Below are 23253 nucleotides of genomic sequence, written 5' to 3'. Positions count from 1 at the left end.
CTTATAACAGATAATGCTACTATTTTAGTACTGGCACGCGCAAGCGATACAGAATAACGTAGCTGATAATATATAACTGTTCTGTTAATCTCCAACCAGAGGTTAGTCTCCATCGTACTCTGTGGAATAGTCAATGTTGTCTAGAAATACACACAGCACCGTTACAGGTACCGCATGTAATTGTATTGTACTGAATTTGTTGTTTTGAAAACAGAGGGAGGCTAGTAGCCTAGCTTATACTTACGTTTACAAAAGTGGCAATGTTAAACTTTGGGAGACAATAGTCGAAGACTGTTAACGCTAGTCGAAACGCTAGTGGATGGCTGTTAGGGAGGCTACTTGCTATGTACGTGATCCCAAGAAGTCTGATGGAGACTACTGTAGTGGTTGGCGAGTTGTTTCCTCTAATTTTCGGTCTGCACGTTGTCGCGGAAGGCCCCCAGCATGTTACCGCGCGGGCTGTAGTTGCACACCGTCACATACAGAGTCATGCCCATCCAATTCTCTCTCTTAGCCGTGCCCACGCCTAGCTCCTTACTCCCCTTCCACACAACCTGCGAGAAGTGGCCTGCAGTAGAACCAGAGTTTGGAAACGGGGACGTTACTGATATGGTGCGATGATGGCAATGGTATTGATATATATATTCATGAAAGATCTTTTCGCCTTTATTCACTTCAGCACTTCAGCCTTCACCTAATAGAGATGGTGGACGATATAAACTACCTGGCACTCTTGGTCAATTGCTCACGTCACGTATCAATAAAGTCTCGTGTGAATAAGGCCAAGTGTTTGTAACCGTAACTCTCACGAGATCACGTTGTGAAGTGATTGGCCATTAATTATCCTGATGAAGGCGACAGTGGTCGCTGAAAATTTGATCCCCGTACAATTGTGTGTTGGAACATAGTTCAACGTTTTACTATGTATGTAGATACTCTTTATACTTCGAAATTAACGAAAGAGCTGAGACCTGTGCCGGGCTGGTAGGTGCTCTTGGCGAAGTCGTACCTGTCCACCTCGCTGTACCACTGCTCCACGAAGTAGCGGGCTGTGGAGCGACAGAGACTGAACCTTCAGTGATCAAACGTGGCAGACTGTTCCCAGAGAATGCTTTATGACTGACAGGTAAGACACGTGAAGTCACACATTCAGAACCTAACAACAGTTTGGTTGACGGTTCGGGAGCAGTCTGACCAGATTCATTTTAATACGAATTGAATTGAATTTGAGTTACACTTGAGTCAAATTTCACTGCCAACCACACTCCAACCTATTTCCGAACACCAACCAACCATGGCCTAACCTGCCCTCAACACCGGAATGTTTTAACATATCGAAATTAAACATTCGGGTGGCCGTACGTATACCAGAGTTCGGCTAGTGTTCGGGCGGCCATGGTCGGTTATGTGTAACAAGGGCTTTACCTTAATCTCCAAGCAGATCCTTCTCGGTGGCAAAAAGACAGTATCAAATTGACCAGGCAGTATCCATTAGCCAGAGAAGCTCCGCGGCCACCGACGGTGGGGATCAGGACAAAAAAAATCGGGCCATATATATAAAAAGGTAACGATTATTCCCCCACAACCTCTGCTTGGAGAGTAGCTTTACCTGGCTTATCGGCGCTTCCAAGACCCCACTGCGCATACATGGCGATGTTCTCCCCGTACCCGCTCCCCTGGCTGTGCTGCAGCTTGCCGATACTGGCCAGGTACTCCGCCCACTTCTGAGCGTGCTCCGTCAGCTTGTCGCTCAGCTTCAGGGCGGGGGCGCCGTGCTTGGCGCGAAGCTCGTTGTGAGCGGCCAGGCAATTCTTGGCAAACTCCGTCACCTAGAAAACCAAATTACTCAGGCTTTACTTACTCATATTCGAGAGAAGTACGTAAAAATCAACTGACTGGCGTGTCAACTTCTGATGTGAACAGCATCAACGTCTTTACTATCAATCTAAAGACTGTAGGTAGTATGTTCAATGAGTTCCCCGACCTCATACCTTCGCAAAATGATGTTAATCTTTTTAATTGACAATTTGTAGATTATTTCCCCTGACTGTGCAAATAGGATCCTCATTCTCATGAATTATATTAATTCATCATGCAGCTGATTTATAGAATTTCCCCTAAATTATGCAAATTACATCATATGTGAATAATTGTCACATAATTTTATCAATCATCAAGTAAGCTACCTACATACCAAAAATTACGACGATCCGTCAACCGGTTCTTGAGTTATCCTCTTTTGAATATTTTCAGATGGCCCTGCAGTTCCAGAGCAAGCACAAAAGCTACCTACCATCCAACCGTCACCCTAGCATGATATCAAAAACGGAAGTTCAGCTGCAGTACCATAACAAGCCGCTAGGGGGTCCAAAATCTAATAATTTCGAGGTCTCATTAAGACCTAACCACCTACCAAGTATCAAGACAATCCATTTAAGTCTTCTCAAGTTATCGTGTCCACAGACACACACACGCATACACGAACGCCTCTGAAAACGTAACCTTCTTGGGAAGATGGGAAAGACACCGTTCCAGTACCAACCGATTATTGATAATTCTACATTCCTATGTGCCACCAGTATTGTATACTGTATACATGTGTACTGTGTACTACAATTAGTAATACACAGTACACATGTATACAGTACACATGCATACTGGTGGCACCTAGCTATAGGAATGTAGAATTAAAAATACCCTTCCCGACAAAGGTGTCATTTGTCCTTACTTGAACTACATCCCACTGTTGAAATTCTGAGAACTTCATCAGCTCACTGGTGTCGCTTTTTCACACATCGCGTGTCCCGGTAGTGTTATGCAGAGAGACGGGCGGCGTAGCCTGCCTTTGTGCCGTGAAAACGACCCAAATGTTGACAAAATACGACATATCCGTAAATTGTAAGATTACTCATATATTGACGGGCCGGGTTTATTGTATAATGTCTGTGTACCAACGTTGGGGTGTATCCTTGTCTTGTCAATCTGTCATATTGTATTCCTGAAAGGCTATAAAAGTGGCAATTAAAGAAAAGTGGTAATAAAACATATAAACATCCTTCCCGAGTTCTTCAGACGGGAAAACAGATACTCAGTTCGACCTGTACTGCACAGAACATGTCTGTTATGTAAGCGTGCGTAGTCCTGTGGTTATCGACCCTGCCTCAGTACAAGAGGTTGGGAGTTCGAATCCCAATTGTTGCCCACCCGTTGTACCAGACTAAAATTTTGATTGTTGGGCTGCCGCCAGAAATGGTCATTGGCACAACACGCTGTGAAGGACAAAATCTAAGGAGACTTTTTTCTCGGGTGTAGTTACTGGAATGTAACGGTAGCATGTAGTGCGGGAAAGCTGTAGGCCGTCTCGAAGTCGGGTCCTGTGGCGTAGCGGCAGAGTGCGCGACTCGGAACCTAGAGGTCCCGGGACCGAGTCCTGACATGCCACCGATCTTGTGCCCTTGGTAAAGGCACTTTACACGACTTTCCTCACTTCGCTCAGGTGAAAATGAGTATTGTCCTATCATGTATTTCACCCAGGTTTCTCCAACGTCTCGTGGCGGCATTAATAAGTTGATATAAGTATAAATTAAGTTAATATAAGTTGATATAACTTGAGTGTGTCGTCACCACGTCTGGTGATTACATGTTGGAATAAAAAAAAGTCGGTGTTCCAACGAAGGGGTGAAAATGTGAAAATCACACCTGTCGCCTCCTACAAAACATCGGTTAAAACAAAGAAACGTTTGAATATCTGAACTTAATTGATGAACCTACCTTTTGTTGAGAGTCCACCCCAAGGATCCCACACATGACCGACACACAGACCAGGACAACGGAGCATCCAAAACGTGCCATATTGTCCACGTAGACAAACTTATCCTCTCACCTTTGACAGGTAGCTATATATAGGGCAGGTGGATTATGTAAGGCCGGTTCACTGCACTTACAGAAAGGTGTGTGACCAACTTGCCGTGTTTCCCCAATGAGGTTTTATTTTCTCTGTAGTTCTGTTCTGCTCTTGTAAAAACAATGTTCTAGGATCAAAAGTCTTTCAAATTTACAACACGTCTTCAGTCTGAACTTAAAGGAGTGATAAATTAATTAAGAACAATCCTTATATGTCTTGTCTCACGGTTTGGTCAGTAATGTTTTAAAAAAAGTGGAACATTCCAACACAACAATGGCATTGATTATATGGATGACATCCGCGCGCGCATCAATTTTCGTCTATTTCCAAAAGTTTTCGACAATACGGTAAATCCTGCAAAATGAGCGAATATATGTCGTATGTTGCAAAAAAAGTATGAGAAAATGATACTAATGTCATAGAGTGCCGAAATCAATTCAGGAAAAGACGAAAATGTTTTATGCTTTTGTGATATCAGTGTGAAAATATAAGTTATGATTTGCTCAGTAGCATTACGCTTCTAGCATCCCATCTACTGGGTAGGAGGTAAAATCAGCCCCTGGCATCTTGACATTGTGATTTCAGAAGAATTAGCATATCACGGGTGAGCAATGATATTTCTCTCAATGCCTTCATTTTTTTTTCATTTCGTATGTTGACAGCGTTCTACATATAGACTTTTAGACAACAGTCAGACACAACAAGACAAATGTAATCGACATATACTTGTATTTCAGAAAAGAGCAAAGTTGGCAATAAAGTTGGTTGTTCATTGTTATTGCAATTCCGATGGTACAAATAAAAGTACCGAGTGTATGTTACACTGTAAGAGGAACATGTGGTTATGATACCATTGAACTGTCTCCAGCATGACGAAGAAGTTTTGATTGTATCCTACGTAGTGAAATTTTGATTGTTCTTCACAAGTATTGTCGATTTCTATACTACGTTATCATAAGACAAGCGACAAAGTGTCTCCTTACATACCACCAGATGATAACAGATGATGCTTTTAGTTCTGTTAATCTGTTCTGTTAATCTCCGGATCCAACCAGAGGTTAGTCTCCATCGGACTCTGTGGAATAGTCAATGTTGTCTGGAAATACACACAACACCGTTACAGGTACCGCTTGTAATTGTATTGTAGTCAATTTGAAAACAGAGGGAGGCTAGCTATAGCCTAGCTTATACTTAAGTTTGCAAAAGTGTCAAAGAGATACTAGTCGACGACTGTTAACGCTAGTCGAAACGTAACGCTAGTCGATGGCTGTTAGGGAGGCTACTTGCTATGTACGTGATCCCAAGAAGTCTGATGGAGACTACTGCAGTGATTGGCGAGTTGTTTCCTCTAATTTTCGGCCTGCACGTTGTCGCGGAAGGCCCCCAGCATGTTACCGGGCGGGCTGTAGTTGCACACCATCATATACTTAGTCATGCCATTCGAATTCTCTCTCTTAGCCATGCCCACGCCTAGCTCCTCAGTCTCCTTCCACACAACCTGCGAGAAGTGGCCTGCAGTGGGACCAGAGTGTGGAAACTGGGATGTTACTAATGATGCGGCGATGATGGCAATGGTATTGATATATATATTCATGAAAGACCTTTTGTGTACGTTTATGCTCTTATATGCTAAGTATAGATAAAAAGCCAAGTAGAATTACATGATATCCTATTTCATAACTTTACAGACTAATGTGACCTACTGTGTTCAACTTCTCGCTTCTTACGGCAGTTGTAGATGTGTGAACATATGGCGCTTGTAACACATGGTTTGTCTATTTCCATATATAGGGAATACGAATTTTTCTATCAGATGTCTAAAACTGGGAAACGTATGTAGATACTCTGATTATCATGAAAGTTCACCTTGGTTGGTAGTAATCATAGTAAAACGTTGAACTTCACGTTGTGAAGTGATTGGTCATTAATCATCCTGATGAAGGTGACAGTGGTCGCTGAAAATTTGATCCCTGTACAATTGTGTGTTGGAACATAGTTCAACGTTTTACTGTGTATGTAGATACTCTTTAAAATTCGAAATTAGCGAAAGAGCTGAGACCTGTGCTGGACTGGCCGAAGTTGCCACTCTTGTCTCCGAAGTCGTACCTCTCCACCTCGTTGTACCACTGCTCCACGAAGTAGCGGGCTGTGGAGCGACAGAGACCAAGGAGGTTCAAAAAGAGAGACTGAACCTTCAGTTATCAAACGTGGCAGACTGTCCACAGAGAATGCTTTATGAAGACACGTGAAGTCACACATTCAGAACCTTCCCCCAAACAACAGCCGACGAAGTTTGGTTGACGGTTCGGGAGCAGTCTGACCAGATTTATCTTAATACGAATATATTGAATGGAATTTGAGTTAAACTCAAGTCAAATTTCACTGGCAACCACATCCCAACCTATTTCCGCCGGCCAACCACCAACCACCAACCAACCATGGCTGAACCTCCCGTCAACCCGATTGTTTTAACATATCGAAATTTCAGCATTAGGGTGGCCGTACGTACACCAGCTCCCGACCTGCTCCTAATCAATGGTTAGGGGGAGTTCGCTAGACTGGTATCCAGCCTTGTTAGCTTTAGTCCCAGGGTCCGCTACCCAAGATCCGCGGGGAGCGGATCTTGGGTAGCGGACTAAAGCTAACAAGGCTGGATACCAGGCTAGGAGTTCACAGCTGTGGGGGGAGATATTTCCGGGCGGCCATGTTCGGTTATGTGTAACAGGGGCTTTACCTGGCTTATCGGCGCCTCCATTCGGCCCGTACGTTACGGCGATGTTCTCTCCGTACCCGCTCCCGTGGCTGTGCTGCAGCTGGCCGAGACTGGCCAGGTGCTCCGCCCACTTCTGAGCGTGCTCCGTCAGCTTGTCGCTCAGTTTCAGGGCGGGGGCGCCGTGCTTGGCGCGAAGCTCGTTGTGAACGGCCAGGCAATTTTTGGCGAACTCCGTCATCTAAAAAACAAAATTACTCAGGCCTTTACTTATATCCTAGAGAAGTACTGTAAGTCTACAAATTTCAGCGGTACTATTTAGATTCGCGGAATTCCTCTGGCTAATGGATACTGCCTTGCCACCGAAAGGGATCTGCTTTGAGATTAGCATAGAAGACCTCTTATTATCTAGATATCTAGAAGTGGCCATGGACTCTACTATTCCAAGCGCCACTCGCAAAGGATACATGATACTGTACTAAGATTTGCCCGTATCTTACTTTTCTATTCGTGATATCAGTGTGAAAATATAACCCTCGTCCTGCGGAGCCCATATATAAACACACACACACACACACACACACACACACACACACACACACACACACACATATATATATATATATATATATATATATATATATATGGGTTGCACATGATACAGATTGAACACGATGATACAGGTTGCACACGATGGGTTGCACATGATACAGTACCATCTAAATAGCACCTGAATATGGAGGATTTGGGGGTATTTATCGTGCCGCGCATCACAAAACAGCGAAACGAAAGGAATGCAGAAGTAACTACGCCACCGCAGGGCAAAAAACAATCCAAAGGTCTGTGACCTGATCAAGAAATCAAATCATTTGAAAATGTTGTGTAAAAAATGCGAGCAGGACAAAGTTTTAAGTTATGATTTGCTCAGCAGTATCACGGTTCTAGCAGCTCTTCTACTGGGTAGAAGGCAACATCAGCCTCTGGCAGCTTGAGATTGTGTAACACGTAGGCTAAAGTTTTTATCTTACATGTTAGTTCTGAGAACCCCCCCCCCCCAATTATGATCTCATTTAAGTATTGACCGATGACCTATCCACACAAATGATTTCAAGAGCAGTCGAACAGGAAGTAGGCACGCATTTTGATGTTTGCACATCGTCGCCATGACAGTTCAGAGGGAGCCGTGACCAGAAACACTTCTTATCCTTCACTGAAGTCAGCAACGGTTCATTCTTCGAAAGGTACGTATCTGGCCATGGCCAGGAGTCGCTCTCTCTATATATATATATGCTTATGGCATGTTTTTTGTTCACGGGACACGCTTCAAGATTGACTTGACTGTAGATAGTAGAACTTTTGCGAGCGTTTCCTTATACGATATTGGCCGTATTTTAGCTTGTAAGTTCGTCTGTGTTGGCAGTCAAAATAGCAACGTTACAGAGATAAATCTTTGTTCCAACATAATACTAGTAGGTAACGTCAAGCGTATCGCATTGTTTTACTAGTTTCTGAAGATGACCTTGACCATAACTTTTGTCCCGGCAAATCATACGAATAGGAAAATCATCCAAAACGAGCATGAGTGAAGGGCGGTTAGAATTATTTTTCTTTACGATGTATGTTGAGCTTCTTGCCTGATTCTTCGTGGCTTGTCTCACCTTAAGTATACGGTTTTTTGTTTGTGATCATGAGAATAAAAGCTTGTACCCCTTTTTTGTCTAGGGGTCAAATACAGTAATTATCGTTGGCTTACAAAAGACAGCGGTGGGTTGTTTTTCGCTGAACGGAATATCAACTTAAGAGTGTGAGGTTAATTAAACTTCTTGTTCCTCCCCCCTGAGGTGCATATAATCTTGTTCCCTCTTAGATAGGATCAATTTTAGGACTATGTACTTGAAGTTTGTTTTCGTCCATTTTGACCGAAGGGTAGGCTATGTGACGTTGTTATTCAGACTTCAAGAATTCGCTCTAGGGCACTCTCTTATACCTTCGCCAAGAAGGGTATTCAGGGTTTTCAGGGGCGTTCGTGTATATATATATGTGTGTGTGTGTGTGTGTGTGTGTGTGTGTCTGTCTGTCTGTCTGTCTGTAAACACGGTATATCTTGAGAAGGCTTAAATGGATTGTTTTAATACTTGGTAGGTGGGTAGGTCTTGACGAGACCTCAAAATGATTACATTTTGGACCCCCTAGCGGCTTGTTATGGTACTGCAGCTGAACTTTCGGTTTTGATTTCTCATGATCTAGACATGCTAGGGTGACGAAATTTGGATGGTCGGTAGCTCTTGTGCTGGGGAAGAAGCGACGTGAGTTTAGGCTCCCTAGCGGCTTGCTCCAGAACTCCATGGCTATCTGTTTGAAAATATTCAAAAGAGGATAACTCAAGAACCGGTTGACGGATCGTCGTGATGCATGATGTAATTATGTGCTAATTATGCAAATATGGATGTAATTTGCATAATTTATGGGGAAATTCTATAAACCAGATGCATTCCATGATAGGACTGTAGGAGTATGGATAATTTACAGAATTTGCGTTAAAACTTCCTGACAATAGGCTGTGTAAAAAAAAATATGTTCTGTGCATGTACTAGTAGTTTGTAACAACCATTTCATAAAAGTTATTTCTTTTTTATTCTGTATTGTCTAGTCAGAGATGGGAATCTGCCCATATAAGGCCTTTACACCAATTAAGCCTTATCTGAAGCCTGTACATTTAAAAATGTAGAAGGACCAGTTTGGTTACCCAAGGAGCTATAATTCAGAAATTATTACCAGAAATCGTAAGCTCATGCATAACGTTGTGTAACCAAACATATTTAGAATAATTCATTTTGGCAAAGATGTCCATTCTTTGATTTTCAGTGTCCAAATATATTTTTCATGATACTTCATACTTCTATGGGGTTACGATTGCAAAAGGGGGCCATGCTGGATAGTTTTAATTCCGTGTTGATGCCATTTTGGGTGTGGCCCTGTGGGACCCCTTTCCTGAGAAATTGTCTGCCCACCTGAACACCCCACGACACCTGTGGGTTTGTGCTTAGTACTTTTTAACATACATGTGGTGCCGATTTCGACCACCGTAAGGGCACCGGTGTAATCATGAATTTAACAGAATACATAAAAGACTGCCAGAAAATACACTTACAATGGAAATCAGTGAACAAAAGTCTGCTAATTCATTCTTCATTAGTCCTACAGGAATGATGAACCTTAAATTCAATCTTGCAGAAGGTTTTTACCTTCCAATGTTTTGGCAAAACACACACACACACTGTATTATGAGAAGCACATTGTGTTATATAGTTAATCATTGCAATTGCAAAGGGAGAATTCCAAAGGACCTGCTATATAGTGAACTTGCCAACGGAACAAAAGCACGTGGTCATCCTCACCTGCGTTTTAAGGATGTAGTCAAACGGGACATGAAAGACATGGACATAGACGTTAACACATTGGAGTCACTAGCAATAAACAGAACGCTTTGGAGAAAGGAAGTTAAGAGGGGCTTACACGGGGGGGGGCAAAAACAGAGACTCGCATCAGAACTCAGACGCTCTAAGCGTAAAACAAGGAATGAGTACTTGGTGTAGAAGAAGTATTTTCATGGTCTTACAAGACCGACAAAATGCCTCCTAATATATACTAATAATTTATATTTTGTAATTTGTTATCAATAACAGGAACTATAGTAAAAACAACAGTAAATTAGTATAAAAAAAGATAAGCAAATGAAAACACGTACTAGTACCTTATAGGACCAGCTTTCTTCAGCCTGAGCAACTGCAGAATGAGCTGGGTTGGGATAGACAACGCAAGTCACACTGATGATTATAAGGCATGGTTACCCATAATCCTCTGAGAGGTGGAAGTCCTGGTTTAGTAAGTTGTAATGCAAATATAAGCTTTTGTTTAAAGCGTTATCTATACAAAGATCAGGTTTGAAATTTCTTACTCTTCTAAAGGCAGTCTTCCAGATTTTATTAATCTGTCCAGGACCACCTGAAAAAAATTTACCGTCATGACTATGGTCTACTGGTAAATAAAAAAAAACACTTTTAAGTAGACTTACAACGTGTACTCGTAACTCTGAGCAGATGCTAGGATGAATTGCATGGTGATAGACAACACAAGTTGCGACGACGAATCATTTTCCATAATCTTTTGACAGATGGAAATTTTCTGTCTGTCTAAATATGATGGAAAATGATTTGTAAGTTGTCTATTCACTTCTGATGCAAATGTCTGCCTGTTTTTAAAACAAGGCTAAGACCTAAACATTTGAAAATGAAAGCATACATGTATATATTATGCATCTTGTTATTGTAGCGTACGTGCCACACTATCTAGTGTACCAGGTTCCAAGGGAGCGAGTATTTGAGATTGTAGATATCTATTATCAGTTGCAAACCAAAATTCTCAGCCGAAGGGTGTTGATGGGGAAATTCTGGATACTTCATTGCCCTGATGACAGTATTAACTACTTTCCACAAACCCTAAAATGCCTTCATTATGTCTACCTTCCCAGAAGGAAAACATTTTCTTCCTCTTCCTCTTCTTCTTCTCCAAACAAACAAATAACCAGAAGTCTGTCACCATTGTAACCTGTGGGTTACATGAATGTATAGCAGAACACAGTTGGTGAGCCTGCTCACCATACATATGAATGTATCTTTGAGTAAGAATAAACAGTGCAGTAGTATGTTGGGTTAGATCAGGTAAACATTATGCATTTGATTTGGAAATTATAAGACTATTTATCAAAGTACTGCAGTAACTATTAGAGGAAAATAGTAGGGAAAGACAGTAGTATACATCCATGCTACAAATGTACGTAACTGCACGTGCTTGACACATTTATAACGCCATTTATGCTGCTTACATCTGTTCACAGATCTCAAACATGGAGGCGACGCCACCGACCACTGACGTCACTACTACAGGGGGCATCTTCATTTACGAGGGAAGTCCAGAGGCATCTTCGGTGGCACCAAGTCTGACAACATCTTCAGGTATTTTCTTTATCGTTTATCGGTGTAACGGTTTAACGAACCATGCTAAACTTGGCAAGTAACTAAGTTGTCATTATTTCCTTGCATATCCTCCGGAGTAAACTTTACAGAAATAGCATAATTGTTTGCTATCTTTACGTTGAGAAGAAGAAGAAGATTTGCAGCTGAGAAGTGAAAAGTATTTAGTTCATGGCGTTACGTTTTTGACTGTCATACAGGGCTAGGACAGGCCACGTCTTCTTCGCCGATACCGCCGATAGTGGAATCTAGTTCCGGCGGACCTTCGGCTGGCCTTGTGGCCGGGTGTGTGGTAGGAGTCCTCGCTCTCATCCTACTGGCAGCGGGTGCTGCCTTCATTATTCTTAAGAAACGGGGAATCATCTTTAACAACGATGATGCAGCAACTTCCACCGAGCGTGAGGACCCAGAAGGAAGCACCTTCCCGAATCTTCTGGGGGAGAACTCGGCCGGTACCAGGAGTCGGGGAGGCCCGCCTCCGCTACCTACCTCCGGTCCGCCGGTGACGCCTGGTAGGAGGAGAAGACCGGCCAGGAAACAGGACGACCCTCTACCGATACCTGACAACGACACCTACGCCAACCTCCTGGAGGAGCCGAGGGATGCACCGACCCACAAGAGGAACCAGAGAGATCCACTGCCGACTCCTGATGACAACACGTACATAGACTTGCTACCGGAGACCGACAAGAGGAGTAAGGGGTACCCACTGCCACCACCTGACGACGAAACATACATGGACCTCCTAGAAGAGACCAAGGAGAGACCTGACAACAACACCTACACCAGCCTCCTGGACGAGACGAAGGGCAGACCTGACAACGACACCGGTCAGCTGAATCAAAGGAACCAACCAGACGGCGCTGAACGTACGTACCAAAACGTTAACGTCCCAGGGCGTGCACAGAGAGTGCCTTACGTCAACGTGACCGAGCTGCGACCCTCCCCCGTGCCCAGCAGGGCGAGACTGCGGACGGGTTGTACGAAATGGCGGACCCGGGAGGAGGTGCTGCGTACGAGAACTGTTCTCCGGCGCAGTACGTTAACGCGGGTGCAGGTAGGAACATAGCGGAGACGCCCTTCATGACTCGTGATAACGCCGACAATCTGTATGAAGACGTGCAGCCAGAAAACGAGCCAACTTATGCCAACCAGTAAGGTCTCACTAGCACTTCAGATGAATTTTAGATAAACACATAGTGACAATGATATAAAATCAAATGATATGGTACAGGGTGTAATACGTAAAACTGTATAACAGATTACAAATGGTCAATAAGTATCATTTGGAAATGTTAGTTAGAAGTATATACTTAAAGAAATATAGATATATATTGTATATCACGACCATAAACCATTTATTTATATAGTCACATATGCATGTATATATAAACTATGTGTCGATGAATGTTCCACCAGTATGTGATTGGCTCCACTCAGTTTCAATGTCACGCACCGACAACGTTATTCCAATAAAAGTGCATTGATGCGTACTTTATTTCACTTTATTTCATTTTTTCCTCCAGTTTACCCGATTTATTATTCGTACACACATCTCTAAGTTAGCCAATCCAGTGACACAGGCGAACACGCGTCATTCTTAGCCAATTTTAAGTGGAAATCCTACAGCTACTTTCATGTCTAACTCCGTCCCGGATCTGAAGTTCTTGGTGAAACCAGTTTTTGTGGGCTGACATCTCCCTGTGATGAGGTATCATTTCTTGTCATCATGGATAATCTCAACTTAACGATAGCGATTTCGTCAAAGTATTTCACTGTTCCTCTTTCGTAGATCATGTAGATGTGTTCCTCGTCGTCCGGGACCATCGTTAGAACTGAATATCCAGCTAGATGTCCCCAAATCTGCAGGCCTTTCGTCCACGTGTGTCCATGGTTGTAGCTCCAACGGAGGTATAGGTCTTCTCCTGTAGAGTGAAACAGTATGGCAGTGTTGTTTAGCGTTACAATTCCGCCGCGGCACACACGTTATACGCAGTTCTTCACGTTTGTCAAGAATGCAATAGACTCCAAAGTTTGTGTTAACATGTCACAGCAAGAGAGAACTACCTAACATGTTATAAAATATTATTAAGGATCGTTATCTCCTACGGCTAACTCCAAATATCATAACACAAGTAAACTATTTTCCTCACTGTAACAGAAACCTTGCAATCGTATGGTTCTGATCTAGCTCCCATATATGCATGCGAGAGCTTGAGATGTCTTTTGAGCCACACGATACGGTATGAACAAACATCTTAACGTTTTCAAAAGACCAAACAGCATAGACATTCGTTACAAGCTAAGCCATAGTATTTATCTCCAAGCAGATCCTAGGGTGGCAAAAGACAGTATCCATTGGCCAAGGAATACTGCATGCCTGGCCAATTTGAAACTGTCTTTTGCTACCCTAGGATCTGCTTGGAAATTAGGAGCACCTACGTGCCAGCGGCCGGTTTGGTCCGGAGTAGAACAGAACTCCGCGGTGATACCACACTCCGGACGTTATCCTGGGTTCGACCAGAGCCCGGTCCAGGAACATGTGTTCCCGCGGTAACGTCTCACCGCCGTCCAGGCTACGCATGATGATTTTACAGTGGCACTTGTACTGGTGCTGATTCCGGACAACCAAGTACAGACTTCCGTCTGGTAGCTCCACCGGCTGGGGAAAAGTGAAGGAAATGCATTCATTTAAACTAAAGAAAACAATCGGAGTTGGCAAACTTCACCCCCAGCCATCCAGTCATTAATTCAGTTCCATGTGAAGTGAATACGTGTAGAAGTTTTTGTCATCAATTCCTATTGGATGGGGACTGACCAATGAGAGAAAGGCTAATCAAGCAACCAATCAAAATCGGCGTTCCAAGTTACGCGTCAAATTCAAAATGGCGGTGGTGCCCCAAGACATCAGTGGCGAACAACACAACACTGGTTACAGAGAAAAGTATTCAACCTCCTTCAAAGGCTTTCAAGGTCAACCTTTTTAACATCTCGGTAAGCCACACAATACTTTTTACCCTAGTCTCGTCTGATTTTATGTTTGTATAATAGGAAGTCAACGAGAATTGGTATTCATAGAATGCTACTAAAGTTTTAGTACGGAACAGTACAATTGCATTTTGCGGGGCGCGTACACGTAGTTAATGTGCGTTTTACATTTGGTTGACATTCACAACTTCCCCACAATTCCCTACGCGGACTGTAGCGCGAAAGCACAAGGTCAACTAGACAAAGCACAAGCAATAAACTAGTTGTTCCTAAACCTCATCTAGAGAGCTTTAGAAGATCCCTAGCCTACCGCGGACCCACTGCCTGGAACAGTCTTCCAGTGGACATACGCACGGCCCCAACCCTCGCTTCCTTTAAGAGACTCTTAAAGAGGTATAAACCAGGAATGAAAAACGAACGGATAAGAACTACTTACCTGCTTTGACGTCTATGTATTTACTTAATTATGTATGTATATAAGTTGTACCATGTTATGATGAATATTTGTTTAGATTTATTAAGACTCTGAATCATGTATCCAAGTCTGATGTATACATTATGTGTTTTGTAGGAATTTGTTGACCCTTGAACCTCTCCCCTGCATGATGACCACAATGAAAAGCGGCCTGTTGGCCGAATTGTGTATTTTCATCAATAAATAAAGGCGCAAACAAACAAACAAACAAACAAACAAACAATGTAGTTTTGACCATGAGTCAAGTTGCAGTGTGTTCAATATAGTAGCCGCGGTTCCTTGGATACGAAAGCCATTGTGTACATTGTGCACCATCATTAACTGTGAACTCACAATGAGGGGCCTATATATAAGGTGTCTGATGCCTCTTATCGCGGCGATTCTGACCAAGGAGGTGAGAAATTAAAAAAAAAAATTAAACCTCCTTGTTCGGACACAAACCATCGGGCTTTCAACACAGATGCAAATTCTATTTACACGCATTTCAGCATAATAACGCGGCACTTGCGGGGTTAACATTCCACACAGCCGTGCGCTATGTAGCGATGTACATACCTGGCATTCGTCCGGATTGAAGTTTCCGTCTGTGTTGTCTTGGAACGGCACACTCGGTACGAAGGCTCCCCGTCTCCACGTCACGCCGTGGTCATCACTCAGCAGCAGCACCAAGCCTTTACCATCGTGGAAACCGTGTCCGCACACTATCAGCCGTCCTTTTGAGGGGTTGTGCTTTTTCTGTGGGGAAAAACTGCTATAGAATGATTTGCCTAAACGATTTGGGGAACACTGACTCATTTGTGGCCTATTCTGGTGGAAATATGCTAATATAGAAAAGACGAAAATAGTTTGAAAGAGTGAGAAAGAATTTTACTAAAATGGACACTCATAAAGAGCGTATATCCATAATGATTCTGGTTCTCCCCACACATCTTCATATTATTCCAATGTTAAAGGACATCTCTAATATAGATGCCTCGAGGTTAAACATGAAAATGCATTGTGTATAGTGTGATAATTCCTGGTGATTCAGTAAGTGTGCTCAAGTAGGCACGAAAGCCGTTATGTACACTGTACACATGTGATTAACTGCATGTTGAGCATATATCACTTAAGTGGTTACTACCCTTACCTGAATACCGTACCCAGGACTTGGATGTGTGGCGTAGTCTTTCCCTACGTGGTCGGTGATATTTCTCGGTCGGCCCCACGTGATGCCGTCATCCGTACTGTTTATCAACATCAGTGATCTCGTAGGGCAGAACTCACAAAACACGTACATCAGGAAGATGGTAGCAGTTGTGTCGTCTACGAAAATACTTCCCAGGTAGGAGCAATTATGACGGGCAACATTTCCATCGTCAACTATCCACTTTGACGGAGACCACGTTGTTCCTTAGGAGGAAAAAGATATATGAAGTTTGGTTCACAGTTTAATACCACACATGACACACTTAATGTGTAAATTTGCGTTCCTCCTTCTTCTCCAAACAAATTAGGTCAATGACCTGGATCAGATGGCTGTCAACATGGTAACCGATGCTGTAGCAGAACCCCAGTGGTGTTGGATTACATTATGTAGCAAGTGGCAGAACACGGAGGGGCTGGTCACCATATAAATGAATGTGTTTGAGTAAGAATAAACAGCACAGTAGTTTACTGAGCTAGACCATTCTCATGTGCAGGCAAACATTATGATGCATTTATTTTGCAAATGTTACCTTTCTAGCTTATTGGTTTGGTCGTGAACGACACACTGTCACGTATCCACTTATTCGATGGCTGTTACGTAGTGCCTGCCCTACTGACAATACAGGGCGTTTAAGCTTTGTAAAGACTTTTAAAACTATGTGACAAGTTACTGTGCACCTCCATCCGTCGATCTCCTGAAGGCGACGACTTTGGGAACATGGTCCAACTTTGATCTTCTTCTCCCCTCTACTACGGCCAGAATGTTCCCTCTGGGTGTGTACGTGAGGACTGGCACTCTGAAAACCGGGATTTCGCCTGTTCTGTAGCTTCTCCATAGAACAACGTCTTGGACCTAATAGGTACGAAATATACGAAAGTACTGTTAAAATTATTTCACAGTTGTAGTGTCCGTATCTGGTACACATTTTAGGATGAGTATGCCACGTATCTATATATGTTATATCATTAGCCACATGGTTTGAATACAGAAGCATAAGTTAGCATTATGTCATATCACACATTACTTGCCGAAATAGTAAATTTAGACCACCAACACACACATATAAGACGTTCTTTACCTTTGACAAGCCGAAGTCTGTGTACGTTTCTTCTGCCGGTGTCTTGGGTTGTTGGGTGCGTAAACGTACTGTCTGTGGCCTCTCTGTTATATCATGGCCCTCCTTGGTTATGTATAATTCTATGCTGTGGATCTTGTTGGGGTATTGTGACCATACTAAAGCTGCGGCAGCAAGGAAGAGAAGGAGACCGAATCTCCTGAGTCTTCTGCAGATGAGGCTGAGCATGGAGGACTGTAGTACTGCTGTGCAGTAACAAACGATAAAAGTTCTACATCATTCTGATAGCAATCACAAGCTACAATGTAGGCTTCTGTTTTGAGTTCGTGTACAAATGTTCCTGTAGAAATATGTAAATCATGCACTCTTCCTACTGGCGTTAGTCCCTTTTAAACTTACAATAAAACAGTGTTACCTCACCATACGATGTACAACGTTATGGCGGTCTTTGGAAATTGTTTTGTTTTTTTTACCTCTGACCTCTCAAGACAAAGGAACAACCTTATCACCGATCAAACCGAAGATAGGGATCGAAGAACAAACACCAGTCGTGACACCATAGTTTACCTCAGGTTGGGTTTATGCCATGTAAACTTCGGGGAGTATCTTCAGGTCTCACTGTCCACAACACAACATTGTCAGTCAAGGACTAACCACCTGGCCAGAGACCCTGTTAACACTCCGGTGGATAAGTCGGGACTGAAAACATTGCTGGCGAACCTGTTATGCAGGTCAGTGTGACCTATTAGTGGGTCGGTTCTTGTTCCCCCTTTGGGGATTTACCATAATTGACGCTGTCTGTCCTACATGATTTGAGTCCCCTCCCATCCGTATACATTGTGTGCTGGCGTTTGTTTTAAGTTGCATAGCAACCCATATATACCATCATGGATCAGGAAGTAACGTTAGTTAACTTTGAGAAGGACTAAAATGGCACCATAATTATTTAAAAATGCAATTAATATCTCTTGGTAAAGTAATAGATAGCTGGCACTAGTGCACCCGATATCAAGATGGTTAGATATTGAATCACATGTAATACGTGATGGCCTTGTTCTTTCTAAGAATTGTCACATAGCGTCATAACTGTCATTCCCTAGGTAGAAATAGATATATCAGAATGTCGAAGTATGGGACCTACAGAAGTGGCGTTTGTTCGGAGTTATCTAGCTTGTGGTCATCCTGTCTATTCATGTTTAATCTTTGGTTATACCTGAACTAAGAACATGATCAGTGTATGGTACTAGTGATTCCGGTGGTTGTGCAAATAATGGAACAACTGGTAATTGCTATACATGTCACTTTATTTCTATTATTTCCCTTTCCTTTAAAGTGTTGAGAGAAAAGTGAACACGTTGTTCCAACTTTGGCCACTACTAACAGTTCGTTTGAAACGTCCCCAGGTTAAGATGCAGATACACTGGGAACGAGACTGAGAAAATCCAGACGGTCTCCTCAAACTTTAGGATTATCTGTAGATCATGTTTATTTTCATTTTTACGAGCGCAATTTCGTCAAAGAAGTCCTTGGTTCCCCTTTCGTACATGATGTAGAGATGTTCCTCGTCGTTAGGAAGCATTGTCAGGGTGGAGTAGCTCGCCTTGTGTTCCCAAATCCTCATCACTTTGGACCAGGAACGACCGTTGTTGTAGCTCCATCGAAGCTGCAGATCCGTGCCTGTAAAACACGTTAAAAGAGTCTCTGTTGGTCATGCTATGTTAACTCAATGAGTGCAAATGTAATAGTACAGTCTTGTGACAAAACCAGATCATATTAGACTATATACATATACAAAAGCAATGCTGTTTGACTCAAATATATACTAACTAATTTCAGGAAACACTGTAACACATAGAACGGTAATGTTATCTCTATTAGTTGTGTTATGTTAACTCGGGCAAGTAAAGACCAACGTAAGGACTAATATAAGGCCCTAAGAGATGAGATGAGATGAATGCACATGGTTTATAATAGTGCAAAATCATGTCATATTAGACTATGTAAATACAAAAGCAATGCTGTATGACTCAAACATTTACTAAGGAATCCCAGAAAACATTGTAACACATAGAAGAATATAGATCGGAATCCTTGAAGTACGTATATACTCACGATTATTTGTATTGTTAGGTCCTGTGTAGAACAGAACGCCGTTGCTGTACCACACTCCTGACGTTATTTTGGGCTCGATGAGGTGTGTGTCCAGGAACATGTGCTTCTTCGGCAGGGTTTCTCCCCCGTCAAAACTCTTCATGATCATCTTACAGTTGCATTTGTAGACGTGTTCGTTTCGCACCACGATGCGGAGACTTCCGTCAGGCAGTTCAATGGGCTGAATCGTGAGAATAAACACGGTTAAAACCCAGATACTCCGCACAGAGTTGTTTAACGCAATGATTATCGCATACAACAAGAATTGAGATTGAAGTAATGGTACTTGTTGGTCATAGTTTTTCTTCCAGTTGGGATTAAGCAACATGAGAAGTCTTACAGTACACAGACCAAACTGTAACAAACTAGTATTAAAGCCAAAGCCCATAATAGCAAACGTAGTGTCTTATAGTTGATCAGGCAGTAGTTGTATGTTTTCTACTGTGTTACTTTACGTTCTTTAACACTGTACATGCCGGTACCATCCGTTACAAATCGGATGGAGCCCAGGCTACATGCATTAGCCTTCTGACATAATTATGCAAATAAAAGCTATTAGAAATGACTGCGTAGAGACGCTACTATATTTTCCTATCAATCTTCCTTCCCTCTTCGTCCCATACCTGGCACTCGTCTGGATCGAAGTCCCCCCTCCTGGATCGGCGGAACGGCACACTCGGTACGAAGGCTCCCCGTCTCCACGTCACGCCGTGGTCATCACTCAGCAGCAGTACCAAGCCTAGACCGTCATGGAAGCCGTGTCCGCACACAATCAGCCTTCCTTTGGCTGGATTATGCTTTTTCTGAAAAAGGATCCACATTTAAGATAAAACATTAAGCTTTCACTTTATCAATTTTTAACACAAAATGTATTGGTTCTATCTAGTCTATAATGGCTTGGACAAAGGATCTTACCTGAATGCCATACCCTGGACTTGGATGCGCAACATAATTTTTTCCTACTTGATCGGTGATATTTCTCGGCCGGCCCCACGTGATGCCGTCATCCGTACTGTTTATCAACATCAGTGATCTCACAGGGCAGAAGCCACAGTACATGTACATCAGGAATATAGTTTCTGTTACGTTGTCGACAAAAATTGTTCCTATGTTTGAGCAGTACCGACGAGTCGTGTTTCCGTCGTCCACTATCCACTGTGAGGGGGACCACGTTTCACCTGGCGGAAACAAATGGACTTATAGTGACTTCATTCAAATCATTTCACGTCAAGACAGTTGATACATAGATAGATACCTTCGCCTATAAGGTTATGTTTCTGGTAGCGTTTGTATGTATGTGTGTTGGGATTTGGTTGAGCACGATACCTAGCCTCAACAAGCTATAGAGTTTGGACACTCTGGTGACTTTTCTTGATAATGAAGTAGAACATCTAGTTTTGAATTCTCTGGACATGGTATCAGTTCGTGGGACTTTCGTTGAGTTTTCCTTTGCTTAATGATGTTTGCACGTGGAATTCAAATAAATTACCGGCATTAGTTGATCTCTTAACAGCAATCACTTTAGGGACGTCGTCCTTCTCTGAGTTTTTTCTCCCCTCCACCATGGCGACCAGGTTCCCGCGGGGCGTGTAGGTGAGGACCGGTATCCGGAACACACCGACCTCGCCTCGTCTGTGACTGGTCCACAGCACGACACTGTAGACCTCACTTGGAGCAGGGAGGCTCGCGCCTTTGATTAGAGACATCCCAATCTACAAACGACAATCGTGAATACATGGTTTAGGTAGTCAGACAACACCTATAGATCGTAAATTTGATGCAAGGGCTGTAAGTAGGGCTAAAGATGGCCTTAAAAACGGGTCATTGGGTTTGGAGATTGTACAATGTATCTTGTATGTGTACGCTTTAAAGAGACCCATTGAACACTTGTAAAAATGAATAAGGTATTTCAACGAATGTACGTACGTGTGTGTGTGTGTGTGTGTGTGTGTGTGTGTGTGTGTGTGTGTGTGTGGATACGAAAAATCCTTAGTTATTGTAACTTTATGTAGTAATTGACTAATTACGTACAGGTGGCGAGACACGAGTACAAAACATAACCATACATAAAGTATCCATATTACTACACCATTGTAAATGTCAGGTTCGGCTTCTTCACACTTTTTAATCAAGTAATAATGTGGGAAGAAGCAAGTTTTCCTGTTCACGCCTTTCTCTGATTTAATAGAATCCTTTAGCAAATCTACAAGGCCTTCAGGTTAGAGAAGCATCTCTTTATGAGCGGGGTCAAGACAATTATTACCTGTTGTCGGCTCTTCAGATCCGGGAGAACTCTGACGGGGTGCAGTAACCAGGCGAAGGCGGTCAGCAGGACCAGGAACAGCAGGAGGACCCGCGCCAGGAACCGGAGTCTGGTCAGCATGGCTGGGCTCTCTGGATCGGCGTCGGCATCCGAGTAAATAATACTTCGATGTGAAGTATTAATTATAATTTTGTAATTACAGAACCGGTGGTATCATTGGCCCACTTTTACTCCTGCTTGTGATACTTGTAGAGTACTCTGAGCAAGCAGGGAGTGAAGTTTTCTGATCAGTGTGTGTGCGATAAAGAACATACCACAACATTGCACCCCCCTGCCGTATGACGAAAGCAGCAACACTTATAACTGTGTACCTACGGGGTATCTTTTACAAACAATGGCGAAACTTGTCTGACAGGTTTAACGATTGACCTCTGACCTCCAGAAATGTCCTTGAAGCGCGACGAGGAAGCAAGCCTAGTCTTTCTGTCACTTTTGTGTGCTGTAAATTATTACTTAACGTTGTGTTTTTTTGTAGCGTTTGTGGTTCTGTGTTTTAGTTGTTAAGTCTGTCTGTGGTTTAACAACATAACTCGAGAAGCTATAGTTGGATTGGTATGATATTCGGCATGTGGGTAACTTGAGTGTCGATGAAACAAAGGATAAGTTCGATCAAAGGCTTCCTAGCAGCTTGCCATGGTACAGCTGCGGAATTTCCTGTTTTTGTATCTCTTGTTTTAAACATGCTATGGTCACAGTGGTTTACTTCAAATATTAGCCAACGCATCTGTGACTGCCTAGATACAGAAACTGCTTCTGTCCAGACATATTAACTCACGGTTGCAATTTTTAATTTGAAGAGACATGGGTAACATCAACTTGTGTCAATCAGTGGTAACAGTCGTACCGTGGCCGACAAGTACAAAATTTTATACCGCAACTTTTGGTGTTTTACACCGCAACTTTTGGTGTTTTACACTGCAACTTTTGGTGTTTAACACTGCAACTTTTGGTGTTTTACACTGCAACTTTTGCTGTGTTTTACACTGCAACTTTTGCTGTGTTTTACACTGCAACTTTTGCTGTGTTTTACACTGCAACTTTTGCTGTTTTACACTGCAACTTTTGCTGTGTTTTACACTGCAACTTTTACTGTGTGGAAAACTTACACCCCTCCCCTTTTACAAAGAATTGTCCCTCAATAAGGTCAAAGGTGACAAAGATGGCGGCGGCCTGAGAGTTTGTTACGCGCCGAAATGATGCATTTGAATGGTATATATAAAATGACATAGTTCAGTCACGGTGCACCAAAACAGGCCATGAAATGTATCCCCGTATTCCCAACAAGTCAGACCATCACACAGTGGACAGTTGATCATATCAAAAAAGGTCTGAAGATGAGATTTGGGGCGTCAAAGTTGACCGTCAAATGCATCAATTTGGCGAGGTTTCCGTGTTGTTTCACGCT

At 42.8% G+C, this 23253-nt stretch overlaps 2 protein-coding genes and 1 pseudogene across 2 annotated transcripts; 1 reads left to right on the top strand and 2 right to left on the bottom strand.

Annotated features, from left to right (window-relative positions):
- Nucleotides 1-17: 17 nt before the first annotated feature.
- LOC109484396 (peptidase inhibitor 16-like) lies at nt 18-10455 on the bottom strand. Its single transcript, XM_019787644.1, has 9 exons — nt 10369-10455; nt 6563-6855; nt 6410-6432; nt 5964-6050; nt 5271-5416; nt 3772-3876; nt 1610-1829; nt 972-1049; nt 18-568 (listed from the first exon to the last, which is right to left on the bottom strand). The coding sequence occupies exons 2-9, from the start codon at nt 6853-6855 to the stop codon at nt 405-407; spliced, it is 1116 nt and encodes a 371-aa protein (XP_019643203.1). The 5' UTR covers nt 10369-10455; the 3' UTR covers nt 18-404.
- A 936-nt stretch (nt 10456-11391) lies between these two features.
- Nucleotides 11392-13061, top strand: LOC109484466 (annotated as a pseudogene).
- Nucleotides 13062-13274: 213 nt separating this feature from the next.
- On the bottom strand, nt 13275-22189 carry LOC109484475 (sialidase-1-like). The gene is made up of 10 exons (XM_019787743.1): nt 21789-22189; nt 21015-21237; nt 20441-20703; nt 20149-20328; nt 19487-19706; nt 18907-19051; nt 16240-16480; nt 15666-15845; nt 14090-14309; nt 13275-13572 (listed from the first exon to the last, which is right to left on the bottom strand). Exons 1-10 carry the CDS (start codon nt 21906-21908, stop codon nt 13289-13291), a joined length of 2076 nt encoding a protein of 691 aa, XP_019643302.1. The 5' UTR covers nt 21909-22189; the 3' UTR covers nt 13275-13288.
- Between the last annotated feature and the right edge of the window lie 1064 nt (nt 22190-23253).

Source organism: Branchiostoma belcheri, unplaced genomic scaffold, assembly GCF_001625305.1.
Source record: "Branchiostoma belcheri isolate BF01 breed outbred unplaced genomic scaffold, Haploidv18h27 scaffold7, whole genome shotgun sequence".
Taxonomy (NCBI): Eukaryota; Metazoa; Chordata; class Leptocardii; order Amphioxiformes; family Branchiostomatidae; genus Branchiostoma; species Branchiostoma belcheri.
The sequence above is the reverse complement of the archived record's forward strand: the minus strand, read 5'-3'. Positions and strand labels throughout refer to the sequence as shown.